Source organism: Salmo salar, chromosome 29 (genome assembly GCF_965601325.2).
Source record: "Salmo salar chromosome 29, fSalSal1, whole genome shotgun sequence".
Lineage (NCBI taxonomy): Eukaryota > Metazoa > Chordata > Actinopteri > Salmoniformes > Salmonidae > Salmo > Salmo salar.
This window is the reverse complement of record NC_138319.1, coordinates 11,754,100-11,780,707: the sequence shown is the minus strand read 5'-3', so window position 1 is coordinate 11,780,707 and position 26,608 is coordinate 11,754,100. Positions and strand designations below refer to the sequence as shown.

Below are 26,608 nucleotides of genomic sequence, written 5' to 3'. Positions count from 1 at the left end.
CACTTTTTGCCAGTCCTGTCTGGTCCAACTACGGTGGGGTTGTGCCCATAGGTGAAGTTGTTGCCGGTGAGGTCTGGTGAGGACCTGCCTTACAACAGGCCTACAAGCCCTCAGTCCAGCCTCTCTCATACCCACGGTGAAATATGGAGGGGGGTCAGTGATGTTTTGGGGCTGTTTTATTTCCAGAGGTCCAGGGGGACTGGTTAAGATTGATGGCATAATGAATTCCACCAAGTATCAGGCAATTTTGGCTGACAATCTGGTTGCCTCTGCCAGAAGGCTGGGACTTGGCCATAGGTGGACTTTCCAACAAGACAATGACCCAAAACATACCTCAAGATCCACACAGAAATGGTTCTGTGACAACAAAATCAATGTTCTGCCTTGGCCATCTCAGTCGCCAGACCACAATCCAATCAAAAACCTGTGGGCTGAGTGGAATAGGGCAGTTGATAAGCGCAAACCCAAGAATGTGAAGGATCTTGAACGGATCTGCATAGAGGAATTGTCCAAAATCCCTCCAAAAGTGTTCCTTAACCTTGTCAAACACTACAGGAAGAGACTCCATGCTGTTATCCTTGCCAGAGGTGTTTGCACTAAGTACTAAATGAGGAGTGCCAATAATTATGAAAACTTGATTTTGATTACATTTATTTTATATTAAATAATTGTATGATTTTGGTTGGTTCCATTGAAACATTAATAAAGTACAGTATTTCTCACATGTTGGTATTTTGAGTTTCTCTCTATAATTATATTGTTAATATATTTTTTTAAGTATTGTTTGTGCATTGCCAGTCAGGGGTGCCAGTACTTTTGGAGCCCACTGTGTGTGTATATATAGTATATAGCTGTTGGATCTTAATTTGACCAATATTGTCACAGCTGCAGCAACAGGATTTCAATGTTTCGTCCAAAATATTGCTTGATCGGTGGATAGGCTATGAGCTGCCCAAAAGTAGGCTACATCAAAAGTGCAATACTGTTAATATAATCAGAGCTTGATGATTAGTTCATTATTTGAATCAGCTGTGTAGTGCTAGGGCAAAAACCAAAACGTGTGCCCTTCGTGAATATGGGCCTGAAAGCGCCTTCAAAACGTGTTTAACTTTAGAGGTCTGTACTGAGAAGATAGAGCTGCCAAACTGCCAATCTCCATAGATCTATACACACACACACACACACACACACACACACACACACACACACACACACACACACACACCACATCCATAGATCTTCATTATGTGGACCCAGGGAAGCTGCTGTGTATTCATGCCTAGGTGAAACTTTCTACCCCTTCTGTTTCACGCTTATTCAACACCTACATGAATATGAATATTTGAGCTCCCGACATGTGAACAATTCATATGGGCATGATGAGCACAGGTCAACGGGCGAGAACATCATCTGCTCTGATGAGCGTAAACATTTTAGTGTGGGGGCTGAGGTACACTGCGTATACCAAACATTAGAAACACTTTCCTAATATTGAGTTGCACACCCCCTTATGCCCTCAGATCAGCCTCAATTCATCGGGGCATGGACTCTACAATGTTGACTCCAAAGCTTCCCACAGTTGTGTCAAGTTGTCTGTATGTCCTTTTGGGTGGTGGAACATTCTTGATACACACAGGAAACAGTTGAGCGTGAAAAACCCAGCAGTGTTGCAGTTCTTGACACAAACCGGTGCACCGGTTAAAAAGGCACTTAAATGTTGTGTCTTGTCCGTTCACCCTCTGAATGGCACACATACACAAGCCATGTCTCAATTGTCTCAAGGCTTAAAAATCCTTCTTTAACCTGTCTCCTCCCTTTCATCTACACTGATTGAAGTGGATTTAACAACTGACATCAATTGGGGATCATAGCTTTCACCTGATCAGTATGTCATGGAAAGAGCAGGTGGTCTTAATGTTTTTCATACACTCAGTGTTTATAACAGAGACTAGGGAGTAAGTGATAATTAATGGTGAGAGATCAGCAACAGTGTTAAGGCATATATTTGGAGAGAGAGAGAGAGAGCGAGAGACCAGTGATGGGTTGTTGCATAAAGGATCTTTCAGGGAGCTGCAGTAACAGCAGGCTCACTTCACAACATAAAACAAATGTTTCTTATTGGACTAGTTCAGGTAGTCACTCACACCCTCTTTCAGTCCGTTTGCTTCCGTTTAGTGGCAAATACGATCCAGTATCCTTCATGCAGTCAGAACCAGGACGTTACCTCTCTCTCCCACCACACTCACGGCATGTGAGACAGCAGCAGAGCCTCCAGTCCTCCACAAGCCTGTAGTCAGCATCCCAGATCTACTGAACCAACACAGACAGAGGCACCAAAGCATGGAGCATGCCGAGTACCCACGTAAGCATTCCAGCTAACATATCACACACGAATACAGAAATGCAGAAAAGCACACACGTGCACAGATGGAGCCCTAGGGATCCTGGAGCACCTGCCCTTTTGCCCTCCTATGGAAAAAGTGCTGTTTTTATTGGTGGCGGGTTTTTTTTAAGTAACAAATACATTTTTATTTTATTTGTAGTCTTTTCTCTCATGTAACTTTATATGCAACGAATTGCAGATCAAACTAGATCATTTCTCATGAACTCATTAATCTTGAAAAACTGCTCCTACACAGCCCTTCAGCCACTGCACGCACGGCAGTGCATTGCTGCACTTGTCCTCGCCGCATGCACAAGCTTCCCACCTGCGAGCGGTGAGTTTCAAATGAATACCATCAGCAATTTACTTTGGAATTGCTAGCATGTGTTGTCTTGTGGGAAACTCTTGATGGTGCAGCAGTAGTATTTGGAGAGGACGCAGGGTGGCCTGCTGAATTTCTTCAGCTGCCTTAGGAAGTAGAGCTGCTGTTGCACCCTGGTCCATCTCAAGTCATCGGTGATATGGACGCGAGGAACTTAAAACTGCTTACTCTCTCTACTGCAGTCCCCTTGATGAGGATCGGGGCGTGCTCCCTCCTCTGCTTCCTGAAGTCAATGAACAAATCCTTTGTTTTGCTGATGTTGACGGAGAGGGAGCACAGGAGAAAGAGCGAGGGCAGAGGCCAGTAAAGTAAAGATGGAGCGCTCATCTAGAAATAGGTTTGGTGAAAAAAAATATCGAATCAGTGCATTAGCCAAAAGGCCATTAAATCCCTGTGAGTGTGGCCCAGTCATTAGCAAAGGAGAGAGAGAGAGAGAGAGAGAGAGAGAGAGAGAGAGAGAGAGAGATTGTGTATTACAGGCTTGGCTGGGCTGTGGAGCGATGCTCTAAGGGGGGACTGGACCGTGGACTCAGGACCACCAATAGGGAACATATATTATTTGGGTTGACTTGATCCATTCCCCCCCATTAGGCACTGGACCAATGTACTGCAGGATCTGACAGGCAGAATGAGCTCACATCTCTTTAAAATTCTTCTTGTGGATGGACTGTCCAGACAAAGCTGCATTGCTGATATCAATGACCCCCCAAAATAACCTTGGAAAATCTTTCTTTGGAGACAAATGCATGAGTATTTGAGTCAGGACAAATTATATTTAACTAATAACTTTCAGAGAACTCATTCTTCCACATCTTCACTGTGAAAAAGACAACTTAACCAATTGCTTAATAAGCGTTAGTTTGTGAGTTGAGTGGACTTTTAAAGGACAAAAAAATGTGAGGTTTACTCAACAAACTCCGCTCAAAGTGAGCTGAATTTGAACAACCTTGTTGAGTAAAAAATAAAAAATGTATGTCTGCTCCAAACCACTCCAAACCACACCCGTTATTATCATATTTCCCAGCCTGCTTTATTGCAGGTTTATTTTCAGAAATGTTTTGTTTAAATACCTGTGATTTGCATGTACATTGATTGGTTTATATATCTTATGCTACACAGCCATAAATAATATACATTTTCCAAACAAATTAGATCTGGGGAAGGGTACCAACATATTTCTGCAGCATTGAGGGTCCCCAGGAACACAGTGGCCTCCATCATTCTTAAATGGAAGAAGTTTGGAACCAACCAGACTCTTCCTAGAGCTGGTCGCCCGGCTAAACTGAGCAAATGGGGGAGAAGGGCCTTGGTCAGGGAAGTGATGGTCACTCTTAAAGACCTCTGGAGATGGGAGAACCTTCCAGAAGGACAACCATCTCTGCAGCACTCCACCAATCAGGCCTTTATGGTAGAGCGACCAGACGGAAGCCGCTCCTCAGTAAAAGGCACATGACAGCCCGCTTGGAGTTTACCCCAAAAAGGCACCTAAAGACTCTCAGACCATGAGAAACAAGATTCTCTAGTCTGATGAAACCAAGATTGAACTCTGAACTGAATGCCAACCGTCACTTCTGGAGGAAACCTGGCACCATCACTACGGTGAAGCATGGTGGTGGTAGCATCATGGTGTGGGGATATTTTTCAGTGGGACGGACTGGGAAACTAATCAGGATCAAGGCAAAGATGAACGGTGCAAAGTAGAGAGATCCTTAATGAAAACCTGCTCCAGAGCGCTCAGGACCTCAGACTGGGGCGAAGGTTTACCTTCCAACAGGACAACGAACCTAAGCACACAGCCAAGACAACGCAAGAGTGGCTTCAGGACAAGTCTCTGAATGTCCTTAAGTGGCCCAGCCAGAGCTCGGACTTGAACCCGATCGAACATCTCTGCAGAGACCTGAAAATAGCTGTGCAGCAACGCTCCCCATCCAATCTGACAGAGCTTGAGTGGATCTGCAGAGAAGAATGGGAGAAACTACCCAAATACAGGTGTGCCAAGCTTGTAGCGTCATACCCAAGAAGACTCAAGCCTGCAATCGCTGCCAAAGGTGCTTCCAACAAAGTACTGAGTAAAGGGTCTGAATACTTATGTAAATGTGATATATTTCAGTTATTCATTTTTTATAAATTAGCAAACATTTCTAAAAAACTATTTTTGCTTTGCCATTATGGGTTATTTTGTGTAGATTGATGAGAGATAAAACTATTTTTGATTACATTTTAGAATAAGGCTGTCACAAAACAAAATGTGGAAAAAAGTCCAGGGGTCTGAATACTTTCCGAAGGTACTGTATATTGTGCTAATGACAATACAAAAAAAAGAGTAACCGAGAGCAATGAACAATATGGTAAACTAGTGTCGTGACTTTTAACATTCATCTGAAGACTGTTATTTATCTAAATCAACTAACTATGTTTAATTGTTACCCGATTAAATTAATCATGTAACAATTAACTAATTAGGATCTGGGGCACCACGAGAGCGGTTCTTTAAAGAGTTACTATCTCCCAAATTAAACTCTAAAGGTCTTTACCTATCACATCTATAAACAGTCAACTTATTAATCATAACCTCATATCATCATTCCAAACGAGAGAGCGAGAGAGAGGGACAGAGACACTTAACGTTGGTACATTTAGAAACTACTCTCACTTAGAGTACTCTTTTACTTTGCACACAAACTGCCGCCCGCTTGGAATAAGAAATAGTTAATGTATTTACATGAAAATCCCTTGAATCATTGTGTATCTCTCGGAACCGGACCGCATTGAGAAGGTGGTTGGGCCTTTTCGTGGCACGCTTGTAAGGCTCTGATTGTCCCAAAATGGTTCAACAAATATTCTACTGTTGTTCTCCTCTGCAGTTGTCCCGTATCCGGTGACTTGACGTGTAGTCCTGAACAGAACTACAGAGTTGATTCTCCTTCCATTCGCTCTGGAAGATGCCTCTTTGAATATAGGCTAGCCAGCCGTGTCGATTGTTCCTAGTGGGGTGATGAGATGGTTTGAGCAGAGTAATAGAATGGTCCCACTTAAATTAGCTTTTCTAGATACTTTACTTAGGACAGCTAATCAGCCGTACCAGTGATTGTCCGGGAAGTGACTTTATCGTCTCTACCTCGTGTTGAGATTCAGAGTTCAAAACACTTAAATGTGAGCGGCAGCTCTACGTCTCTCTGGTTTGATATGTTCACTCTTAACCCATCATTTTATACAGTTTGTTACAAAGGGGTGGTTTCGTCAGGCTGACACACTCTCTGACATCACTCAAGGGGGCAGTGACTACTTACTGTGCACAGTTATATAAACAATTTTCTCATATATTTTCTCAAATCACATCCCTCTCCTAACAAAAAGTTGAAGTTATTCATTGAAAACCTGATCTGACCTATTTGGATCCTCACAGGACAGTCATGACACTAGCAAACACTAGCATTTGTGGTAAGTACACGGGGGACGCCATCTTTATGAACCTTCGACATTGTTGGATATCCTCACTCTGGCTGGATTCCAATAGGAAATACACGTCACTTTGCAAGTCAGCGAAACATGACTTGATGTGGCCTGTAAACCAGGGGTGTCAGACCACTGTGTTAGGGTGTAAGAAGGCCCTAAATGAAAGGTATGAGGTGTATGTAATGTATTGTCGGAACATATTTACATAGACACTCATTTGGTGAAGGCTACAGGGCTCAAAGACATTGAATACAACAACCATGTCTCTTTCGCTAACAAATACCGTAATGGATGGTAACTACAATTCACTCGAAATGCAAGGCACACTGGGAAATATGCAAATAAGGTAGAATAAATTCTCAAATTGAAATGTATGTTCACTCAACCTAAAATTCTAATTTGAGAACATATTTGTTACGGATACAGGTATCCTGTGTATGTATCCGGTGTGTGCTTCTTTTCTCTCCTTCTCCTCCTCACAGGTGACAATCATCACTCCCCAATCAGTCATCAATCAGTCCCCAATCAGAAGACACCTGTTCCTTTTCCCTCAACCTATCACAGCCCCTTTCCCTTGGTTTAAAAACCCAGTCAGTTGTTTTCTCCCCAGATCAATCTTTGTGTTCATTCTCTCAATCTCTCTGTGGTCAATCTCTCTGTGGTCAATCTCTCTGTGGTCAATCTCTCTGTGGTCAATCTCTCTCGATCTCTTTTGTTTTGAAACTACATGTCACTTTGTCCATCCCACCTGTGAGTATTATTTTGTTAAAGTGTTGTTTGACTGTTTGTTTGGTGGGAAAAGGGGGTACCAAGACATGTCGCCCATGGGCATACATTACCCGTAGGAATACTGTGTCTAAGTACCCTAGTTAGAACTGGATGGACCACCCTCTGTATTTTTGGTTGGTTAGCTAGCTGTTGTGGAAATAGGCTAGTCTAGCTTAGGGGTGTTTTTGGCTTATTGTTTCTTTGCTTGGGTCCAGCTCAGCCCCTTTTCTCACACCCCTTTACCGTGTGTTTAAATTAAACCTTTTGAGTTTGAGGGTAGATTTCAGTCGTCTTGTTTTTGGTTCTCGCTGTTCTTTATCACTATTATAATTTGCATGATTTATGTTACGGGTCTCGTATCCATCCTCCCTAGACTGCTGGGCCAAAGGGATTCGTAACACTATTGTACAATTTAAATGGTTGGTTCAGCTCCTATTGCAGCTGGTTGACTTACAATGGCGGACGTGCATAAAGATGGTGGCCTCCACAAGTGCCGTGTTTTTTTTGTATCGCATTAGCATAGTATACATCAGGGATGGGGGGCCACAAAAAAAGTTAACTCATCATGAGAGGCTGCAGTGGCCTGTGTGTCTGCGTACCCCCCACCCTTGTGACATTTGAAGATACATTTGTATAGTTTTAACATTCATTTCCTGTAATTCTACACATTTTGCCATGGGGGCGGAGAGATGTTTTTGCTATTTTATAACTAATTTCATGCAATTCTACTAATTTTCTTAACTCTATTTCTTGAACTGCATTGTTAGTTAAGGGCTTGTAAGTAAGCATTTCAGGGTAAGGTCTACACCTGTTGTACTCAGCACGTGACAAATAAAATTTGATGGCCATGGGGTGCAGTTTTCCTGTTGTCGCAGTTTTACAGCTAATTTCCTGCAATTCTACACATATTGTCATAAAGTGGAGGCAAATGTTGGCAGTGTTTAATATGAAAACTAATGACCAATGGGCCCCAACCCGGTCGGTAATTCAACCATGATTACTACAAGTTTAGATAGTCGAGCGGCCAGCTAACTTACCAATCCCCAAAAATGTAGCATGGGCAAATTGAGTGACTGCTGATGCAAAACCACATTTTGAAATTGCGCCCTGTGTATTCTATAATTCGTTGAACTTCAATGCTATTTTGATGAGCAAACTCACAATCCTATTGCAGCTGGTTGCCTTTCAATTGTACGTTGAATCAACATCTTCAACAAAAACTTTTACAGTGTATAGCCTATCCTGCTTGTTCGTTACCGGCTCATGGTGACAGGGGGGGGGGGGGGTGCATCCCAAATGGCAACCTATTCCCTATGAGGTGCACTACTTTTTGGCCAGGACTGCACTATAAAGGGAATAGGATGCAATTTGGGAAGCAGCCTGGGTGTCAGTTGTTGGTATTCGTTCTGTGCTGTCTGTCACTTAGGTGCAGAGTGTCCCCTGGCCAATGAGTGACAGGGACACAAAGTCCCATTTGACATGAGTCAATCACGTCCTCAGGGTTTCCGCTACGACTGGCTCGGACAGGAAAGGATCGTCACACAGGATGTTATCTCTTCCAAGATCACACGTCAATGACATTACAGTGACCTGGTTTCTCTGAGGTTTGTCTGGGGGTGTTCATTCAATGCATACTTCTGTGAAATTTAGAGAGGAATGCAGGAGGGGCAGACATACCATAGCAACAGCATCACATGTTTTTGATTGGCCTTATATTTCAAATGTGGGGTCAGAGTTCAGACAGGCTCTCCCCCCTCCCCAACATCACCCCCTGACCCTTTGCCGTGTCATTGGTGTGTGTACACACGTGTTTCTGGGATCCCCTGGAGCACGCACCCCGCTCGGTGTGCTTCCTGTGTCATACGTCCCTCTCAGTCAGCCTGCCACCCACCCCACTCCGCCCCATCCCACCTCCCGTTCCCAAAGGTGCTCGCGAAAACGTCTGACTTCAGAGACAGTCGTCCTTCACAGGGCTGATTCATCTGGGCCAAGGCCTCCCTAATAAACTCACCCAGGGAGGAGGAGGGGTACTCAGGCTACTGTGAGACTGCTGTGATTAAAGAGAAGAGTGGGGAAAGAGAGTGATGGAGGAAGAGAGAGTTTGAGGGGAGAGAATAAAACACAAATCTCACTCGTTTTAAGATAGCTGACGTGACCGGCGGTCTCTGGCGGTCCACCTCACCCCTCCCCCTTGGCTGTCCCCCTGACCTGCCCGTACCTCCAAGTCTGATCCTCATTAAGAGTCACAGGGAACATCAAAGAGCAGAGAGCCCAAACTTTCTATCACTTCACAGCACCTGGAATCCTCCAGATATTAAAACTCTAGCGTCGCCATTCACTATGGAGCACTGGGGGCTTAAGGTCCCGATGGTCGCAGAAAGTTTTAAGAAACATCTCTTCACTTAGTTATAAGCAGGTGTTGAAAGTGCTCTTTGCACATTCTGTGGGCTGGGAAGAGAGACATTTGGAAAAGGGGGCAGGGACATTGTATCTTTGTTTCTGTATTCCTGCTATGACCAATAAGTGAGTAACAGAGAAAGTACCAGACCTGAGGCCATCAACCCAATAACTCACAGAATTAACCTACATTTGAATGGAACTAGGAGATATGAACAGGAAGACACCCATAATTATACTGAACAAAAAATATAAAATCAACATGCAATAATTGCAACGATTTTACTGAGTTACAGTTCATATAAGGAAATCAGTCAATTGAAAAAAATGTGTTAGGCCCTAATATATGGATTTCACATGACTGGGCAAGGTCGCTCGCAGCCATGGGTGGGCCTGAGAGGGCATAGGCCCACCCACTGGGGTGCCAGGCCCAGCCAATCAAAATTCATTTTTTTTATTACAGACATAAATACTCCTCATTTTCATCAGCTGTCCGGGTGACAGGTCTCAGACAATCCCGGATGTGGAGGTCCTGGGCTGGCGTGGTTACACGTGGTCTGTAGTTGTGAGGCCGGTTTGACGTACTGCTAAAACGACGTCCATGGGCGTATGCTGTTTAATCCATTTCTTGATATGCCACACCTGTGTCAGGTGGATGGATTATCTTTGCAAAGGAGAAATGCTCACTAACAGAGATGTAAACCAATTTGTGCACAATTTGTTGGGTTTATATATTTTGAAGTATAGACTACTGATTGCTGTCCATGGTGCTGAAATTGCGACATGTCTATGCGGCTGCATGCTTATCAAATCGAAGATAGGATTTCTGTGGTGCCAGGGCATGTATAGCTTTGCTTCAGCTAATGGATAAATGTTTATTGGTAGGCCAATTTGGTCATCTTTTTTTTTTTGTCCATTGTGCTGCACACAATTTAAACTTAGTCTTGAATGATGCATGCCAAGATATAGCAGAGACAAGGGACTGTTGCTATTGCAACCACAGAACTCAAATGCCGGTTCACCAGTATGAACGAAATCGTAAACAGCTTTAGCAGACAAGAACTCTTTGCATCTGCCAATTTATTGGCTGTCCAGTATTCACATGACCTGTCCCCAGAGCTTCCTATAAAGTTAATCTCTTACCGTAATGTGTTGAGGCCGGCAATTAAGGAGAATGAGAGGCTCAATTAAAGATCTTGCCGAACTGCTGTATTTTGAAGCACAACTCCCTTCTGCCCAGTTTCCCTGATGTTGCCACATCAATCAAGCTGATTTTTCCATCCCTGTAACTGTCACTTGTGCAGAGAGATCCTTTTCTGAACTAAAACTCATAAAGAACTACCTAAGAAGCATTAGGCTCTTGGTCTGATATGAGCTTTTGAACACCTGAGTAAGCTTCACTCATTGCACTGGCGCTGTCGTAGCCTTGACCATGGCATTTATTCACCGATATCCCCTCATACTTTAAAATCAGTTTACAGTTTACTGTCATAAGGATATATATATTTTTTAACTGCTTTGCAGGGGCTGTGGTATGCAAGTGAAACACACACACACACACACACACTATAACTCCATTTCTTGGCAGTGTAGAGACTTGAGCTCAAAACCACCAAAGTAAAAACACAGAGACCTCCTTCAATCTGGTAAATCATTTTCTCCGTCTGAGGAGAGGCAAGTCACTCAGTCTGTGGTTAAGAACCAAACAATAGGCCATTAAACAATAACAGCATCCACACTGGTGTGAGAAAACGAATACAATAAGAGACTGCTGACCGAGAATGCCTTACAGACAACAGTTAGTGCTGACAAAAACAATACGCTGACAAAACACTTGTATGTGAAAAACAATGTGACCCAAAACAGAATTCCAAAACGTAAAGCATATCTAAAAAAAGGCTCATGAAATGTGTCACTACAAAGGCTTTGACACCAATATCTTCACTGATCAACAGGGACCTCTGGATAGCCTTGGCATAATCTTGTGGACACAGGACACTTTAGGTCAGAAACTCACGGAAATGTGGCAGAGGAAGAGCATTCAGTGATAACCTCTACTTGACAGAGATCGAGTGAGAGAGAGATAATGAGCCCAGGGTGAGTCGTGAGCTGGGCTGTGAGATGTCCTTAGCACAGGGGCCAACAGGGGCCGCAGGTGCTGACTGAGGCCCTATCAGACCTCAGATGACAGAGGCTCCACTACTATCAGCAGAGATGACTGACCCATTACGTAACAGCTAGCTTACTGTAACACATTAGGCCCACTGCTAAAAGACTGTGTCCCAAATGGCACCCTGTTCCGTTTGTAGTGCACTAGTTTTGACCAGGGCCCATAGGACCGAAAGCAGTGCACTACATAGGAAATGGGGTGCCATTTGGGACACACACACAAAGTCTGCATAATCAGACTATTACCGAGAGTCATTTAGCACTAGAACAAACATGTGAATACTGAGCCTCTCATAGGTGATAAATAAATTACCATCTTTGTTAGACATTAATTGGTTTCTAACTAGCGAGTTCTGACAAACATTAAGGCTTGGGCTGAAAGTAAGGCAGCATTATGCTAGGTGACAAACACTTGTATTACTTTGCTTACCTAATACATTCACACCTCACTTGGCAAAACGGAATTAATTCCCTTTTCAGCGCTGTGATCAGTGACATTTTTCCCAATGCCACACTGTCTGCCCAGCATTTTACTGTAAACAATGCGGGTTATCTTTTCAAGTCTTTTCAAGTGTTGTTCAAGTACATCATGACCCGTCATGATAACAGTGAGAAATCTAAAAACGGCCATTCTCAGAACTCTAATCATTCGTAATAATAACTTAACCACACCAGCCAAAGCACAGACACTGACAATGAGACACTGGATCTAGGGCCACATTCCTTTCGAGATCAGCGCCGTCGGGATGAGCATTCGGTCTTGGGACGCAGAGTTATTCCTGATCTGGACAAACTAAGGGCCCTGATCATGAGGGATGATTTTCATAAAGCGCCACAAATTTCTTTGTCTTCAGATCAGGTTATTGGGTAGAATCAAAGGCTTGGCCGGAAAATACTCCCTTAGACCACTTGCCATGCCGGTACTTTATGGACTGTTGTGGAGTTTACAGGATTAGACAAGTGACAGCTCTGCAGAGCACTGGAAAGTCACAGACAGGGCCCAGGGGCACCCAAAATCCAAATACTGTGCTTCATTTTTTCCCCCTGAACTCGTTGACAGAAAAATATATTTTTTATTGTTTATGTAAAAACCAGCGGGAATGGAAATAATTTATTGAAATAGTGCTTGGTGAGTGACAGGGTGTTTGTGTGTGTGGGTGGGAGAAAGTTTAAAAGTTCAAAACTACTGAGAAACTCTACTTTCAAATGTGCTTCTCAGCAGATAGTTTCCTGAAATGCCTTCTCTCTATCTCCACCCCCAAACTACTGTAATAATGACTCCAAGCAATCATTGGTCTCCCTTCCTGCAGTACACACCCACTTGTATCCCAGTTCCAAACCTCTAATTAATCACACTGACATGGACAGCTTGTGGTTATTGACTGGGAGTGGATTCCTCTCCATCCATGATTCTACAAAGATATATATATATATTAAAAAAACAGAACACACCCTCAACATTCCTCAGCTAGAGCTCATACAGAGCAAAGTTTGCTTCCCGACCTTAGTTAAATGTTTAGTAATTGTTTGTGTTAAGTAAAGTTAAAGGTTCACCCCTTTTTTTTTTTTTTTTTTTTTTTTTTTTTTTTAGCAAATCTGGAGTTTGGATGTAAATGGCATGTTACAGAAAGTGCCAGATACTTTCTTTTGCGATTTCACTTGGTTTTGAGAAGCTTACTCCACCAGACTTCCTCATGCTCATTCTGCAGAGGGAGGGGATTGATTGTCTCTGCTGTAACCAATATGCTTGATCAAGCTATCCACTTAGCTAGCAAGTTAATAGCAAACCAAATGCATAGCTGGAGCCCTGAGCTGGAGCTAATTTATTCGGCACATCTTAGATAGTTAACTTATAGTTATAATAAGTTATCAGCAGTGGCATGGCATGGACGCATGCGAGTAAAGTACAGGTCAGATAAAAAAAAATGTCGTGACAGGCCTGATGGAAGCAGAGCATTTTTTGGGGTTAACTTTCCAAATGTCGACAAAACAAAATACGCGAGACAAAGTGGAATCTTTTTGTGTCGGTTATATTAATTATGGGAGAAATGTCAGTGGAAAAGCTTTTATATCGAAGTAAACTTGGAGTCACGCGATGACGTTGTGTGGTGCTCCCACTACGACTCGTCGGGAAAGCATGCAGTTTTAGGCTACTAATGAAATAAGTTATGATGAACTTCACAGGGTGGTGAAAGCACAAAGTGAAGGCCATTTCAAAAAAATATCAAGGGTTTTATTCTGGTGACATGATCGTCGATGTCTGGCTGCCGTTTGACAAATAAAAATGATCTTGTTCTTATGTCCATAATAATCTCCTCATCTAGGGTGTACGTGCGCCTAGCCAAAAGCACCCTGGTATTGGCACGTGCACGCTAGCCAACAGCTCTAGCCAAGAGTGCACGTGCCAATACCAGAGTGGGCACACTTGCTATATAACATCATTTGTTTATTTTTGTAAACATCAGTAGAGTTGAAAATGCAATGGAAACTCATTTAACTTTTTATTCAGTACATGGGAATTTAACCGCAAAAGCTATTTTAATGTGCACTACGTCATCACGCACAGACTTTTGTCTGCAAACAAGTCAATTTGATGGAAACGTATTGTTTTTATGAGGATAATAGAACATTCGCAAGAAACTGTGTCGCTAATTGAATGGAAACCTAGCTAAAGACAATGGATCCCGAGTGGCGCAGCGGTCTAAGGCACTGCATCTCAGTGTCACTACAGACCCTGGTTTGATTCCAGGCTGTATCACAACTGGCCGTGATTGGGACTCCCATAAGGCGGTGCACAATTGGCACAGCGTCATCTGGGTTAGGGTTTGGCCGGGGTAGGCCGTCATTGTAAATAATAATTTGTTCTTAACTGACTTGCCTAGTTAAATAAAATAAATTCAATGGCAGTTCTTACTTTCACCACAAGGGGTGGTTTTGGCACTAGCATTGCCTCGCAGGCAAGATTCATGGGCAAAAACGTGCATGTGCCACCCAAAGCTCTTGCTAACAAATTAGCAGTCTCTCGCTCAGTTACTACATTTGTATTAACAAACCAAACATTTAAATACCGTTATGAAAGGTAAAGTAAAACTCCAAACCAGTCCGTGCATCAATACCGGTATATAGTAAAATACAGTTTACTGCCCAGCCCTAATACACACACACAGAAAAGTATTGCTCAAGTCCAACAAAAAGGTGTTTCTGGAGCCTTTGTTCATGTTTTATCTGTGCCCCTGCAAATGAAAAACAAGCCTGAGGAAGTCTATCGCTCTTGGGGTAAGTTTCTCAAAACCAAGTGAAATCGCAAAAAAAAAGTGTCTGGACACTTTTACAACATGCAATTAACATCCAAAATATAGATTTGGTTAAAAAAAGATGAATCTATCCTTTAAGTAATTGCCCCATGTGGATAAATACATTCATTTTTTTTAAACTGAATGTCATTGTTTAACCACTGGTCGTAATAGTGCATTTCTTGAATGAGGAGAGTGGTATGTCATTCAACGGTGCTAAACAATACGCTTTGTGTTTGTGTGTGTGACAGAAATGCTGTGTTGACATTGTCTGCCTCTCCACCAGTGATCCGGATCGTCTGATTGATTTGGACACTCATCCAAATTAAATTTGGTAAATAACAGGTTTATTAGAGTCAATAAGGGCATATACAGTAGGGATAGATAACACCTATTTAGGTAGAGCCAGTTTGTTCATGAACCCATACACATATACACGCATGCACACACCTTAACACTGTCCCATTTCATTCTATAACCTATTTGAAATGCTTCTTTGTACATGACTTTGTCTGAAACTTCAAAAGGGAAGGCTATTTGAATCACACTTATCTGTGCCAGAAATGTACATTCCCAGAGCACCCTTGAAAAACAGTGTCATCATTAGGACTGGCATATCATGGATAATTAGAGGTTTGGGGCGACACACAGAAAATGTTAATAAGATACACATAGTGCCTCATAGAGTAGCCCCCAATAAGGCAGATCACCATTAAATCGCCAAAAGAGCAAAGGGGACATTTTCAAAAACACAGCTCAAAGGGGAAGGAACACAACAAATTGGGTGGCCAATTGAGACCTCCATGGGAGTAAGTGTGTCCGGCCCAAATAGCACAGAGGCCCTGGTCAAAAAGCAGCGCGCTATGTAGGGAATAGTGTGCCATTTGGGAGAGAGTCTAGCTCTTTATACAGTTTTACAGAGGAGCGGTTTAGATTAAGTTCTCTAATCCCTGCAATGATGGGGAAGATGTTTGTTTAATCAACAGTTGTATCCACAGGCTAAACTGAGCTGTGAGACGGTTGTTGTGTCTAGGAGCTCTGTGTGTGAGCAAAACAGCCAGTAGGAGTCATTAAGTGCCCAGTGTTGACTGATACACGTATCATCTGTTTTCCGAGCAGATGGCCAGCATTACCTCCAAGACCTCAATCTGCTTCTTCATGTGTGCATTTGATGCCGACCAAGGTCAAAGCATGCCGTGACCTCATAAGTAAACAAACCAGGGGTGGCATGTAGTATCAAGTGTCTCAGAGTATGAGGGTTGACTTGATACCCGGGGCAGAGAAGACCTGATCCTAGATCAGCACTCCTAATCTGAGACACTGAGAATATGGGCCCTTGTGCAGACCTGAGAACCCATTACGGTTTCTTCTGTGTTAAGAAACAATACAACAGGGGGAGACACTGAAAAGACTGGAGCAAAGACAGCCAAAGAAACATCTGGTTCCTTTCCACCACATTCCACCACTGTCCCACAACACAGCAGTGGAGAGACTGGAGTACACAGGAGAGTGTGGATGGAGAATTCATCAGACACGCGAAGCAGTCTGATCCAATAAAATTCAGCCGACATGAGTGGTGTTTCAAAGATCCAATCAGATTCCTCCAGACATGATTGGCATTTCATAGCGGGAACACCCCCTGATCCACCAGACATTCCCACCTGATATACCAAACCTCTAGATCATCCAAGCATAAAAATACCAAGTCTTCTCCAACACACTGCAGTCTCCTCCAACACATTGCATAACTCTCCACATTCCCATTGCTTTGTCCCAATTCCCATAGCTCCTTGTTTTTGTTATTTTGTCACAAACACTGACTTAGCGTTCACCCTCGAGTGGCTATAAGCCTCTCTTGTTACTAGTGGTAATTGGTGGCTCACATGAAAGAAGCTGTAATGTTGGTTGGTTGGTGTGTGTGTGTCCGTGCTGTGTGTGTGTGTATGTGCGTGCCTGCCTTCTTGCATGTATACAGTGCCTTCAGAAAGTATGCACTCCCCTTGACTTATTCCACATTGTTGTTGTTAAAGCCTGAATTCAAAATGGATTACATAGATTGTTTCTCTCACCCATCTACACACAATACCCCATAATGACAAAGTGGAAACATGTTTTTTGAAATTGTCGAACATTTCTTGAAAATAAAATGCAGAAATATCTCATTAACACACCACTGAGTTAATACTTTGTAGAATTACCTTTGGCGGTGATTACAGCTTTGAGTCGTCTTGGGTATGTCTGTATGAGCTTTGCACGTATGGATTTGGGGATTATTTTTCCCATTCTTCATTGGAGATTTTCACAAGCTCTGTTAAGTTAGATTGGGAGCTGCGGTGAACAGCAATCTTCAAGTCTTTCCACAGATTTTTTTTATGTGATTCAAGTCTGGACTTTGGCAGGGCCACTCAAGGACTTTCTTGTTCTGAAGCCAATATTCTGAGGCCATTCCAGCATTGCTTGGCTGTATGCTTGGGGTCATTGTCCTGTTTGAACGTAAATATTCACCCAAGTCTAAAGTCGTTTGCACTCTGAAGCAGGTTCTCATCAAGGATTTGCCGGTATTTGGCTCAATTCATTGTTCCCTCTATCATTACCAGTCTCCCGTTCCCTGCCGCTGAAAAGCATCCCAATAGCATGACGCTGCCACCACCATGCTTCAAGGTAGAGGTGGTGTTAGATGGGTGATGAGCTGTGCCTGGGTTTTTTCAGACATAGCGCTTAGCAAAATAGTTACATTTTTGTCTCATCAGACTACAGAACCTTTTGCCTTATTCTCTCAAGAGTCTTTCACATGCTTTTTGTAAACTCAGGGTGTGCCGTCATGTGCCTTTTTCTCAGGAGTGGCTTCCATCTGGCAACTCTACCATAAAGCCCAGATTGCTGAAATGCTGTAGAGACTGTCCTTCTGGCAGGTTCTCCCATCTCAGCCAAGGAACTCTGTAGTTCTTTCAGAGAGGTCATTGGGTTCTTGGTCACCGCCCTAACCAAGGTCCTTCTTGCCTGCTTGATCAGTTTGGTCAGTTTCCCAATGATGGAGATCACTGTGCTCTTGGAAACTTTCAACACTCTAGAAATTGTTTTAATCCCTTCCCCAGATATATGCCTCATCACAATTCTATCATCTCGGTGATCTATGGACAGTTTCTTGGACTTCATGGTATAGTTTCTGCTCTAACATGCACTATCAACTGTAGGACCTTATATAGACAGGTTTCTTTCTACATCATGTCCAAACAAATGAATTGGCCACATGTGGACTCCAATCAAGTTGTAGTGACATCTCAAGGATGATTAAAATAAATTGGATGCAACTGAGCTCAATTTGAAGTGTCATAGCAAATGGGTGTGAATACATACTGTAGGTAAATGAGATATTTCTGTGTTTAATTTTCAATAGATTTGCAAAAATGTCAAACATGTCATTATGGGGTAGTGTATGTAGATGGGTGACATATTGCATTTTTTTTAATCAATTTTGAATTCAAGCTGTAACAACAAAATGTGGAATAAGTCAAGAGGTATGAACACTTTCTGAAGGCACTTTGTGTGTGTGTGTGTTCAAGCACTCTCCTTCAGGCATCATTTCCTAAGAACGGCCTGAATGTTTAGTCTGTCCTTAATACTTCAAATTGGAATGAAATGTCAGGCGGCACAAGAGTGCATTTGCCGCGCGGCCAGTAAAAGGCAAGGCCTGGGAGAATAGATCTCCTTTCTTAGAGGGGTCACTGAAGAGGCTGATCTTAGTAAATCAGGAAGCAGAGAGGAGATATGGAGAGGTCAGCAGAAACACGGGGAAGAGAAATGCAATAGACCAGGAGAGAATGAATGCGGAACCATTGATTTTCTCAGAAACCCTTAAGGTGGGCGTTTTCAGGAACCCTGTTTGCGTCCCAAATGACACCCTCTTTCCTACATAGGACACTACACAGAGCCCTATGGACCCTGGTGCACTATGTAGGGAATAGGGTTCCACTGGAATTTTTTTTTCTTTATTGGTACCGCTGTCACCTTTTAACCTCGAGCCAAATTAACAGCAAAATTAAATACATTCTGTGATGCCGAAGGCTTCAAAGCATGCACAGCATGTGGCTTAATTAAAACTTCCGCAAGTGGAAAAACGGTGCATCTGTCTGCAGCAGTTTGTTCGGAACATCTTTTCAAACGAATAAATTAGGGGACATTTTTTAAATAATAAAGTAAAACAATTGGCAAACAGGTCTATTGTTCTTTGTCCTTGTAATTCAGCACTAAAAACACACTTGACATCAACTCAAGGGTACATTAGCTTTGATCTGAAAGCCGTCTCCCCCAGTTAAAGTTAACAAAACATGAGCATGTGTTACTGTTACTCTGAGGGTGAGGCTATGGACTGCTCTTGAAATCGTATTGTTTCAGACACAGTAACTTAAGAGCCTGGCTTTAAATCCAACGTGAAAACAGCTGATTAGCATCTCTGGAGGGGCTATTTCTAGCAGGGAGGGAAGAGTGATCAGTCTCCTCCTCGGACTGGCGGAGGGATGAACGGACGGACGGACGGGTGGGCGGACGGACGGCAGACAGACAGACGCATTCAGACAGACGGACAGACAAAAAGAAAGGCGGACAGACAGCCGGCTGATGAAGTCAGGGTATTTCACACATCCCATCGCACCACTAGGAGAAAGGGACTTGGTTGCTGTAACTAGCCCTGGTTGAGTTTAATGGACTTAAATGTTAGAGAAGAAACACCTGGTGGAGATCTGTGTGGTCACCGCATATTAAAAATATCCTATTGTACCGTAACTTTCACACCCGTGAGCTGTGTTGAGAAAAGTACCTTTCCGCCGGCTACTCTGACATTGGCACAGATATCGTCTGCGTTCCTGTACATGTAAATCAGCACTGTGTGATTCTCATTCCAACGCTGCACTTATCGACTCCCTTTGAGAAGAGGCATCATTAAGATAGCATGCTAATGTTAACACTAGACATCGTGACAAATGAAAAGTGATTTGACCTGACAGTCCGCAAATGAATCACAAATATAGAAAGTGTGTGTGTGTGTGTTGTTGTGTGTTTGACCTCGCCACAAGGAGAATATCATATGAGTAAACCAACACCCCCGCCCTAGCCCACGCTATCTCCTGACGACAGAGCCCTGTTTCGGTCATGCCCCTCCTCGGCCCTCACAGTCGTTCTATGGTGGTTCAAAACAAACCCTGTCTGACTAACCCCTATAATCAGAAATGTGTTCACCATTGCTAGAGTTAGTTAACTTTCCCAAAATTCCCAGGTTTTCCAAAATAGATTCTGGAATCAGGAAGGAAAAAACAGGAAATCTGGGAATCTGCCAAGCAGGATTTCTGGAAAACCTTGGGATAGCATGAGGCTTTCCCATTCCAATATAGGACTTTCCTCTCCATTATCCCTTACAAAAAGTGTTGAGGCCACAACGTTTTGTCAGTTCAGTTAATAATGACTTTCAGTCATTCCAGCGTCATTAGTCAACATATCAGTTTACAACTGGATTAAAGTAATGGATTCATGTTGGGGTCCTGCTATGATCCAGGTGCCATTTGCTTCTTGTCTACATAGGCAACCTGATCCTCCTGTATGCATCTGGTGAAGTTAGATGAGACTCAGCACTCAGCCCTGTGGTATCCCAGAGAGACGGGCCTGCCCTGGACGCTAAACCTAGCAGCTGCCTTTTAATCCAGGGATAGAGAGAGAGAGGGAGGGAGAGAAGAGTGAGAAAGACAGATTGAGGGATGTTTGGGAGGGAAACTTAACACTCCCGTCACCTGGCTCTGGACCACAGGATGGGGGACTACTGCTGAAGAGGCCATTTTGTGTTTCCCTCCCAAGCCATTCTGCATACAGTCTGAGCCCTGCCCTACACACAACCTCCTCAGCACTTTTCAACCCTGGCTCTGCCCCAATGCATGTCCCTCTCTCTCGCCACACATGACTCACACACACACATCATCCGGGGACAGGAATACCCATGCGCGAAAACTGATACCTGTGCCAAAAGTTGTAGGTATCGTCCTCTACGGCTGACGCACGCACGCACGCACAGTTCAATGTCCTGACAGGGCTGTGTGTAGCAGCCTATTCTCTGGAGGGGATTTGCAGAGACTGGCAGACTTCCCTTGTCTGCCCTCATGTAGCATCGTCCGCAGGCTATTGCGCACAGTGCATATAAGCTTGGGATATCAACAATTTAAAGTTGGCCTTTGTGGGAGTGACCATAGAATTCTATGGGAGTGATCTTACTGAGTAAAGGACTTGGCATCATTTAATTTGAGTGAATCACATGACTGCGAGGCGTGGGTCGAAATGGAGGCAGGATCCAGGCAGGAACTTGAGGTGCACAAATTACATATGGGAGAGGGTTAGGGAGAAGGTGTTCTGGGAGATGATTGGTTGGCAGATTAAGCCAATGCCTATATGCCGAGAGTTTCAAGTTTGGCACGTTGGTCCAGCAGACTCTTCGTGCATTTTGGTGGAAGTGTCTGGGAACTTGATTAGCGCTCACGTGGCCTGTCAATCACCCTGTCCCCGTGTAGATGGGCTCAGCATTTTTCTCATCATTATGACGTCCCAGAGTGGGTGCATGCACTGCAGCAGTGACCAGAGAGGTGAGAGAAACAGCTGCGACTATCATATGCCTCACAAGCAATAAGCATCATTACACATCATCATCCCCTCATTGCATTCACCATAATAAAAACACATTGGCCCCTATTCATAAAAGCACTTTCATAAAGCATCTCAATGTATGAGTGCTGATCTAGGATCAGGTCCCCCTGTCAATGTAACCTTATGAATTATGATCTAAAAGTGCTAAACTGATCCTAAAATCAGCCCTCCTACTCTGAGACGCTTTATGAACATGGGCCGCTGCACGTTTTACTAGAGAAACAGTGTCCGTTTCTAACCGTGTGTCCTCGGTGACTGTGTGGTGTTGTGGTGCACAGTGGGGCTGAGGTACCGCTGGAGAAAGAAGTGGTTCAAGGTGAGCGTCACCTCGACAAGACAGACAGAGCACACAGTGATCGTCAAGCCCCTGTACGCACACACTGCGTCTATCTAGTAACGACATCAGGAGTGCACAGGAAAGACGGAGAGAGCATTGTGTCCACATACTGCAAGGACAACTGCTACCTAAAGTAAGATGTATCTGGAGACATTAACTGTGTGAGTATAGAATAGAGTGACTCGGACATTCTCATCTGTGTTTGGCTCGTGTCCCATTGGGGGCAATACCAAACCCCCTACTAATCTTGCTTCGGTTTAGTCATGCTTTAGGCTGGTGGTATACAGTGCACGTGCTGTTGCATTGGAGGCATAATGTGTCTCTCTCTTCTGAGTTGGGGAAAATCCAGCCTGGGTTTAAATACTACTTGAAATAATTTCAAATACTTGCCTGGTGAAATGAAACCAATAGTATAGTCCAAACAGTGTAAACCCCGCCCATCTGGCAATGCAGGCAGGCTAGAGCAAACGCTCAAAGCATTTGAACAACTTCAAATAGTATTTGAAATGAGGTCTGGAGTATTATCTATTATTCTGTAGCTTTCACGGGCCATATTTCTCATAAACCACGTTTCCGGGGCCAGACAGCATCTCTAGCTATCTCCTCAGAGCACGTGCAAGCCACCTGGCTGGAGTGTTCATGGACATATTCAATCTCTCCCTACCCCAGTCTGCTGTCCCCACTTACTTCAAGATGCCCCCCACTGTTCCTGTACCCAAAAAAGCAAAGGTAACTCAACTAAATGACTATTGCCCTGTAGCACTCAATTCTATCATCATGAGGTACTTTGAGAGACTAGTTAAGGATCATATCACCTCCACCTTACCCAACACCCTAGACCCACTGCAATTCGCATTCTGCCCCAATAGATCCACGGATGATGCAATCGCCATCGCACTGCACACTGCCCTATCCTATCTGGACAAAAATTATACCTATGTAACATCGCTGTTCATTGACTACAGCTCAGCCTTCAACACCATAGTACCCTCCAAGGTCATCCTTAAGCTCGGGGCCCTAGGTCTGAACCCTGCCCTGTGCAACTGGTTCCTGGACTTCCTGACGTGCCGCCCCCAGGCGGTGAAGGTAGGCAACAACCTCCTCTACGCTAATCATCAGCACAGGGGCCCCATAAGGGTGTGTGCTCAGCCCCCTCCTGTTCTCTCTGTTTACCCATGACTGTGTGGCGATGCACGCCTCCAACTCAATCATTAAGTTTGCAGACGACAGAACAGTGGTAGGCCTGATTACCAACAATGACCAGACAGGCTACAGGGAGGAGGTGAGGGCACTGGCGGAGTGGTGCCAGGAAAATAATCTCTCCCTCAACGTCAATAAAATGAAGGAGTTGATCGTGGACTTCAGGAGGTAGCTGAAAGCTTAAAGTTCCTCGGCATACACGTCACTGACAAACTGAAATGATCCACCCACAGACAGTGTGGTTAAGAAGGCGCAAATGCGCCTCTTCAACCTCAGGAGGCTGAAAGAATTTGGCTTGGCCCCTAAGACACTCACAAACTTTTACAGATGCACCAATGAGAGTATCCTGTTAGGCTGTATCACCGCCTGGTACGGCAACCGCACCGTCCGGAACCGCAGGGTTCTCCAGAGGGTGGTGCGGTCAGCCCAACGCATCACCGGGAGCACACTGCCTGCCCTTCAGGACATCTACAGCACCCAGTGTCACAGGAAGACCAAGAAGATCATCAAGGACCTCAGCCACCCGAGCCACGGCCCGTTCACCCTGTTATCATCCAGAAGGCGAGGTCAGTACAGGTGCAGCAAAGCTGGAATCGAGAGACTGAAAAACTTTTTCCATCTCAAGGCCATTAGACTGTTAAATAGCCATCACTGGCCTGCCTCCACCTAGTATCCTACCCTGAACTTTGTCACTGTCACTAGCCGGCTACCACCCGGTTACTGATCCCATCACCATAGAGCCTGCTGCACTATGTACATAGACATGGAACACTGGTCACTTTAACAATGGTTACATACTGTTTTACCCATTTTATACTGTATTCTAGTCAAGTCCATCCTATTCAACAATTGCTGTACATATACTATTCTAGCCACGTATTCTTCAGATATACTACATATTCTATCCACATATTGTCATGCCTGCTCCAGCTCTCCATCTCTGGGGCTCAAGGGTGCCAGGCTGCCCTTCATTACGCACACCTGTCACCATCATTACGCGCATTAGCGCTCACTGGACTCACCTGGACTGAAACCATGCAGTTTATTAGGCTACAGATTAAATAAATGATGATGAACTTCACAGGGTGGTGAAAGTGCACAGTGATGAGCTTAATGCGCCTATCCAATAAATATTGAGGGTCTTATTCTTGTGACATGATGATCGATGCTTGACTGCCTTTTGACAAATACAAATATTCTCCCTCTTATCCATAATAATCTCATCATGTAGACTAGTTTACCCGCACAGCCTACCAGCACTGTATCTGCGAGCTGTTGGCTAAAGCGAACGTTCCAAAACCAGGGTAGGTACATTTTCTATATAACACAACGGTTTTTGTGACAAATCAGTAGAGCTGAATATGCGATGGAAACACATTGAACTCTAGATTTTTATTTGGTAGATGAAAACTTAAGCGAAAAAGTAGATTTTGTGTGCACTACATCATCACGCACTGATTTTTATCCACAGCAGGTCAGTTTGGTGGTAATACACCACTGGTGGGACATTTTGCAGATTTTTTTTATGTGGATTGTAGAATATTTGCAAGAAAATCTGTTGCCAATTGGAAGGAAACCTAGCTATAGAGAAGAATAAAAAGAGACTGCACTTTCTATTCTCTTTATGGGCATGAAAAGGACAAAAGGAAACAGAGATCAACTCCAAGGACAGAATGCTACATCTCCCCAAAGAAACCAAAATGTAGCATTTGTTCCAGAGTTTCTGCTATTTCACAACAATTTCCCACTTGGTCTATGTCACCCATTACAAGTTTTAACCTGAAGTAAACTTGCACCATCTCAACATTACAATAGGAAGTGAGAGCACTTTTCTGGTACAAGCTGGGACAGCGAGGAGAGACAGGCATCCATATCCTGTATGCTTCTGCAATTCAGGTATCCACAGCAATTAGGGAGTGGCATTACTAGAGTCACTTTGACAAAACATAAAAGCTCAGGGGCCGTATTCATAAAACGTCTCAGAGTTGGAGTGCTGATCTAGGATCGGGTTCCCCCTGTCCATGTAATCTCATTAATTGTGTTTAAAAGGATAACTGATCCTACATCAGCTAAATCAACACCGGTATCAGATGCTAGATACATAACAGCCCTGGTCCCCGACATCCAAATAGACCGGAACATTCATATTCTGAGGATGTCTATGGCTTGGCAGTGAGCCTGATGTGGTCTAGCTAGCCTTGATGACCGTAACATCCCAGAGAGCAGGCACCCTGCCGGCTTAATGCCATAGGGCATCAGGCATCAGTGGCCCCTGTCAGTGGCCCTATCATTAACTCCAGGTGACAAATGAGCATTATGACAGGTGATGCTACTTGAGATAACACACAGCAACTAAACCACACTCCCGTGGCAAACCCATAAAATTGTAAGCAATACTTAAATGTTCCTTGATTGGATTATATGGAGTTAAATCCATGATTGAATCCATGATTAGTCTAAGTAAGTGTAATGCATTTATAACATATGTAAAGGGAAATGAAGATAATGTTACAATCCCAAAATAGAGGGCTAGATAAAACAGTTTATGTATAAAATTATATGGAGATTGGGAGCTTTTGGCCAAATTAATAAGCACATGGGGGAAATATGACCGGGTGCTGGGGCTGTGGCTACTACAGAAAATATTGTAACGGTTTAAACGTAGGCTATAGCCTTATCATAGTATCCCATGTTCGTCAACATACGTTTAAACAAGATAATTAGAAGCCTATTATTGGCCAAATATATCGACTGCCATATCAGCATTTTTTATATATGACTTCTCCTCCAAGCCAAGGTCAGTGTGGACACAAGCTCGAAACTTGAAAGCAGAAAACCAAGAAGCAAACACGAGAATCAAGAGTAGCGCTTACTGTGTAATTTGGGGCTGGCTTTGCGGTCAGTGGAAGGAAGCTGGTCCGCGAACTGCACCCGATGTCCCGACATGTTCGATAGGCTGGCTACCTGTCAAGTCAGGGGCACGGTTGCACCAACACCGTCGCTCAGTCGCAGTTTGTTTCAAAGTATCCCACAACTTCCAACGATATGGTTCTTTCGCAGGGGTGACCGTCTCTTGCTGCTCTTGCTCGTTGGACGCGCATACAGATCGAATATAAATATCGTTCAGACTGTATGTCATTCAATCTCGCTTTTCCTCACTCTATGCCAGTTGCAGGCAGCAGATGCCAATACTGCAGCAGTAGCGGTCAAGGCAGCCTGTGATCCGACTCCGCTTACTACCGCGCTTACCTGAATGACTGCGCGCTAGTTGTGTGTGGAGCACTAGTCCATCAGCGAAGCGAAGAGAGTGGGAGAGGCACCGGCTAGGCTGAGAGGAAAAGCTCATGTTTTTGTGCATTACAAAACTTTGCTATCCACATGACTGCAGAACGTCATCACAGTTTACAGCCGCTGTTATTATTTTAGAGTCAGAGGAAATAAAACATGTGGCCATTAAATGGCCAAAGCTAACGTTACACAAGTCAAACCAGGCATTAATATGTTCAAAGACAAACTTCATAAAATGTATTACAATAGCAAAA

At 43.8% G+C, this 26,608-nt stretch overlaps 1 protein-coding gene across 1 annotated transcript in view; it reads right to left on the bottom strand.

Moving 5' to 3' along the window:
• The window catches only part of LOC106590114 (sickle tail protein homolog), a 220,771-nt gene extending 194,425 nt beyond the window's left edge, over positions 1 to 26,346 (bottom strand). Inside the window, exon 1 of the mRNA XM_014180705.3 lies at positions 25,940 to 26,346. Coding sequence (XP_014036180.3) covers positions 25,940 to 26,012 — 73 coding nt within the window. The 5' untranslated portion in view covers positions 26,013 to 26,346. The remainder of the gene's footprint in view (positions 1 to 25,939) is intronic.
• Positions 26,347 to 26,608: the final 262 nt, after the last annotated feature.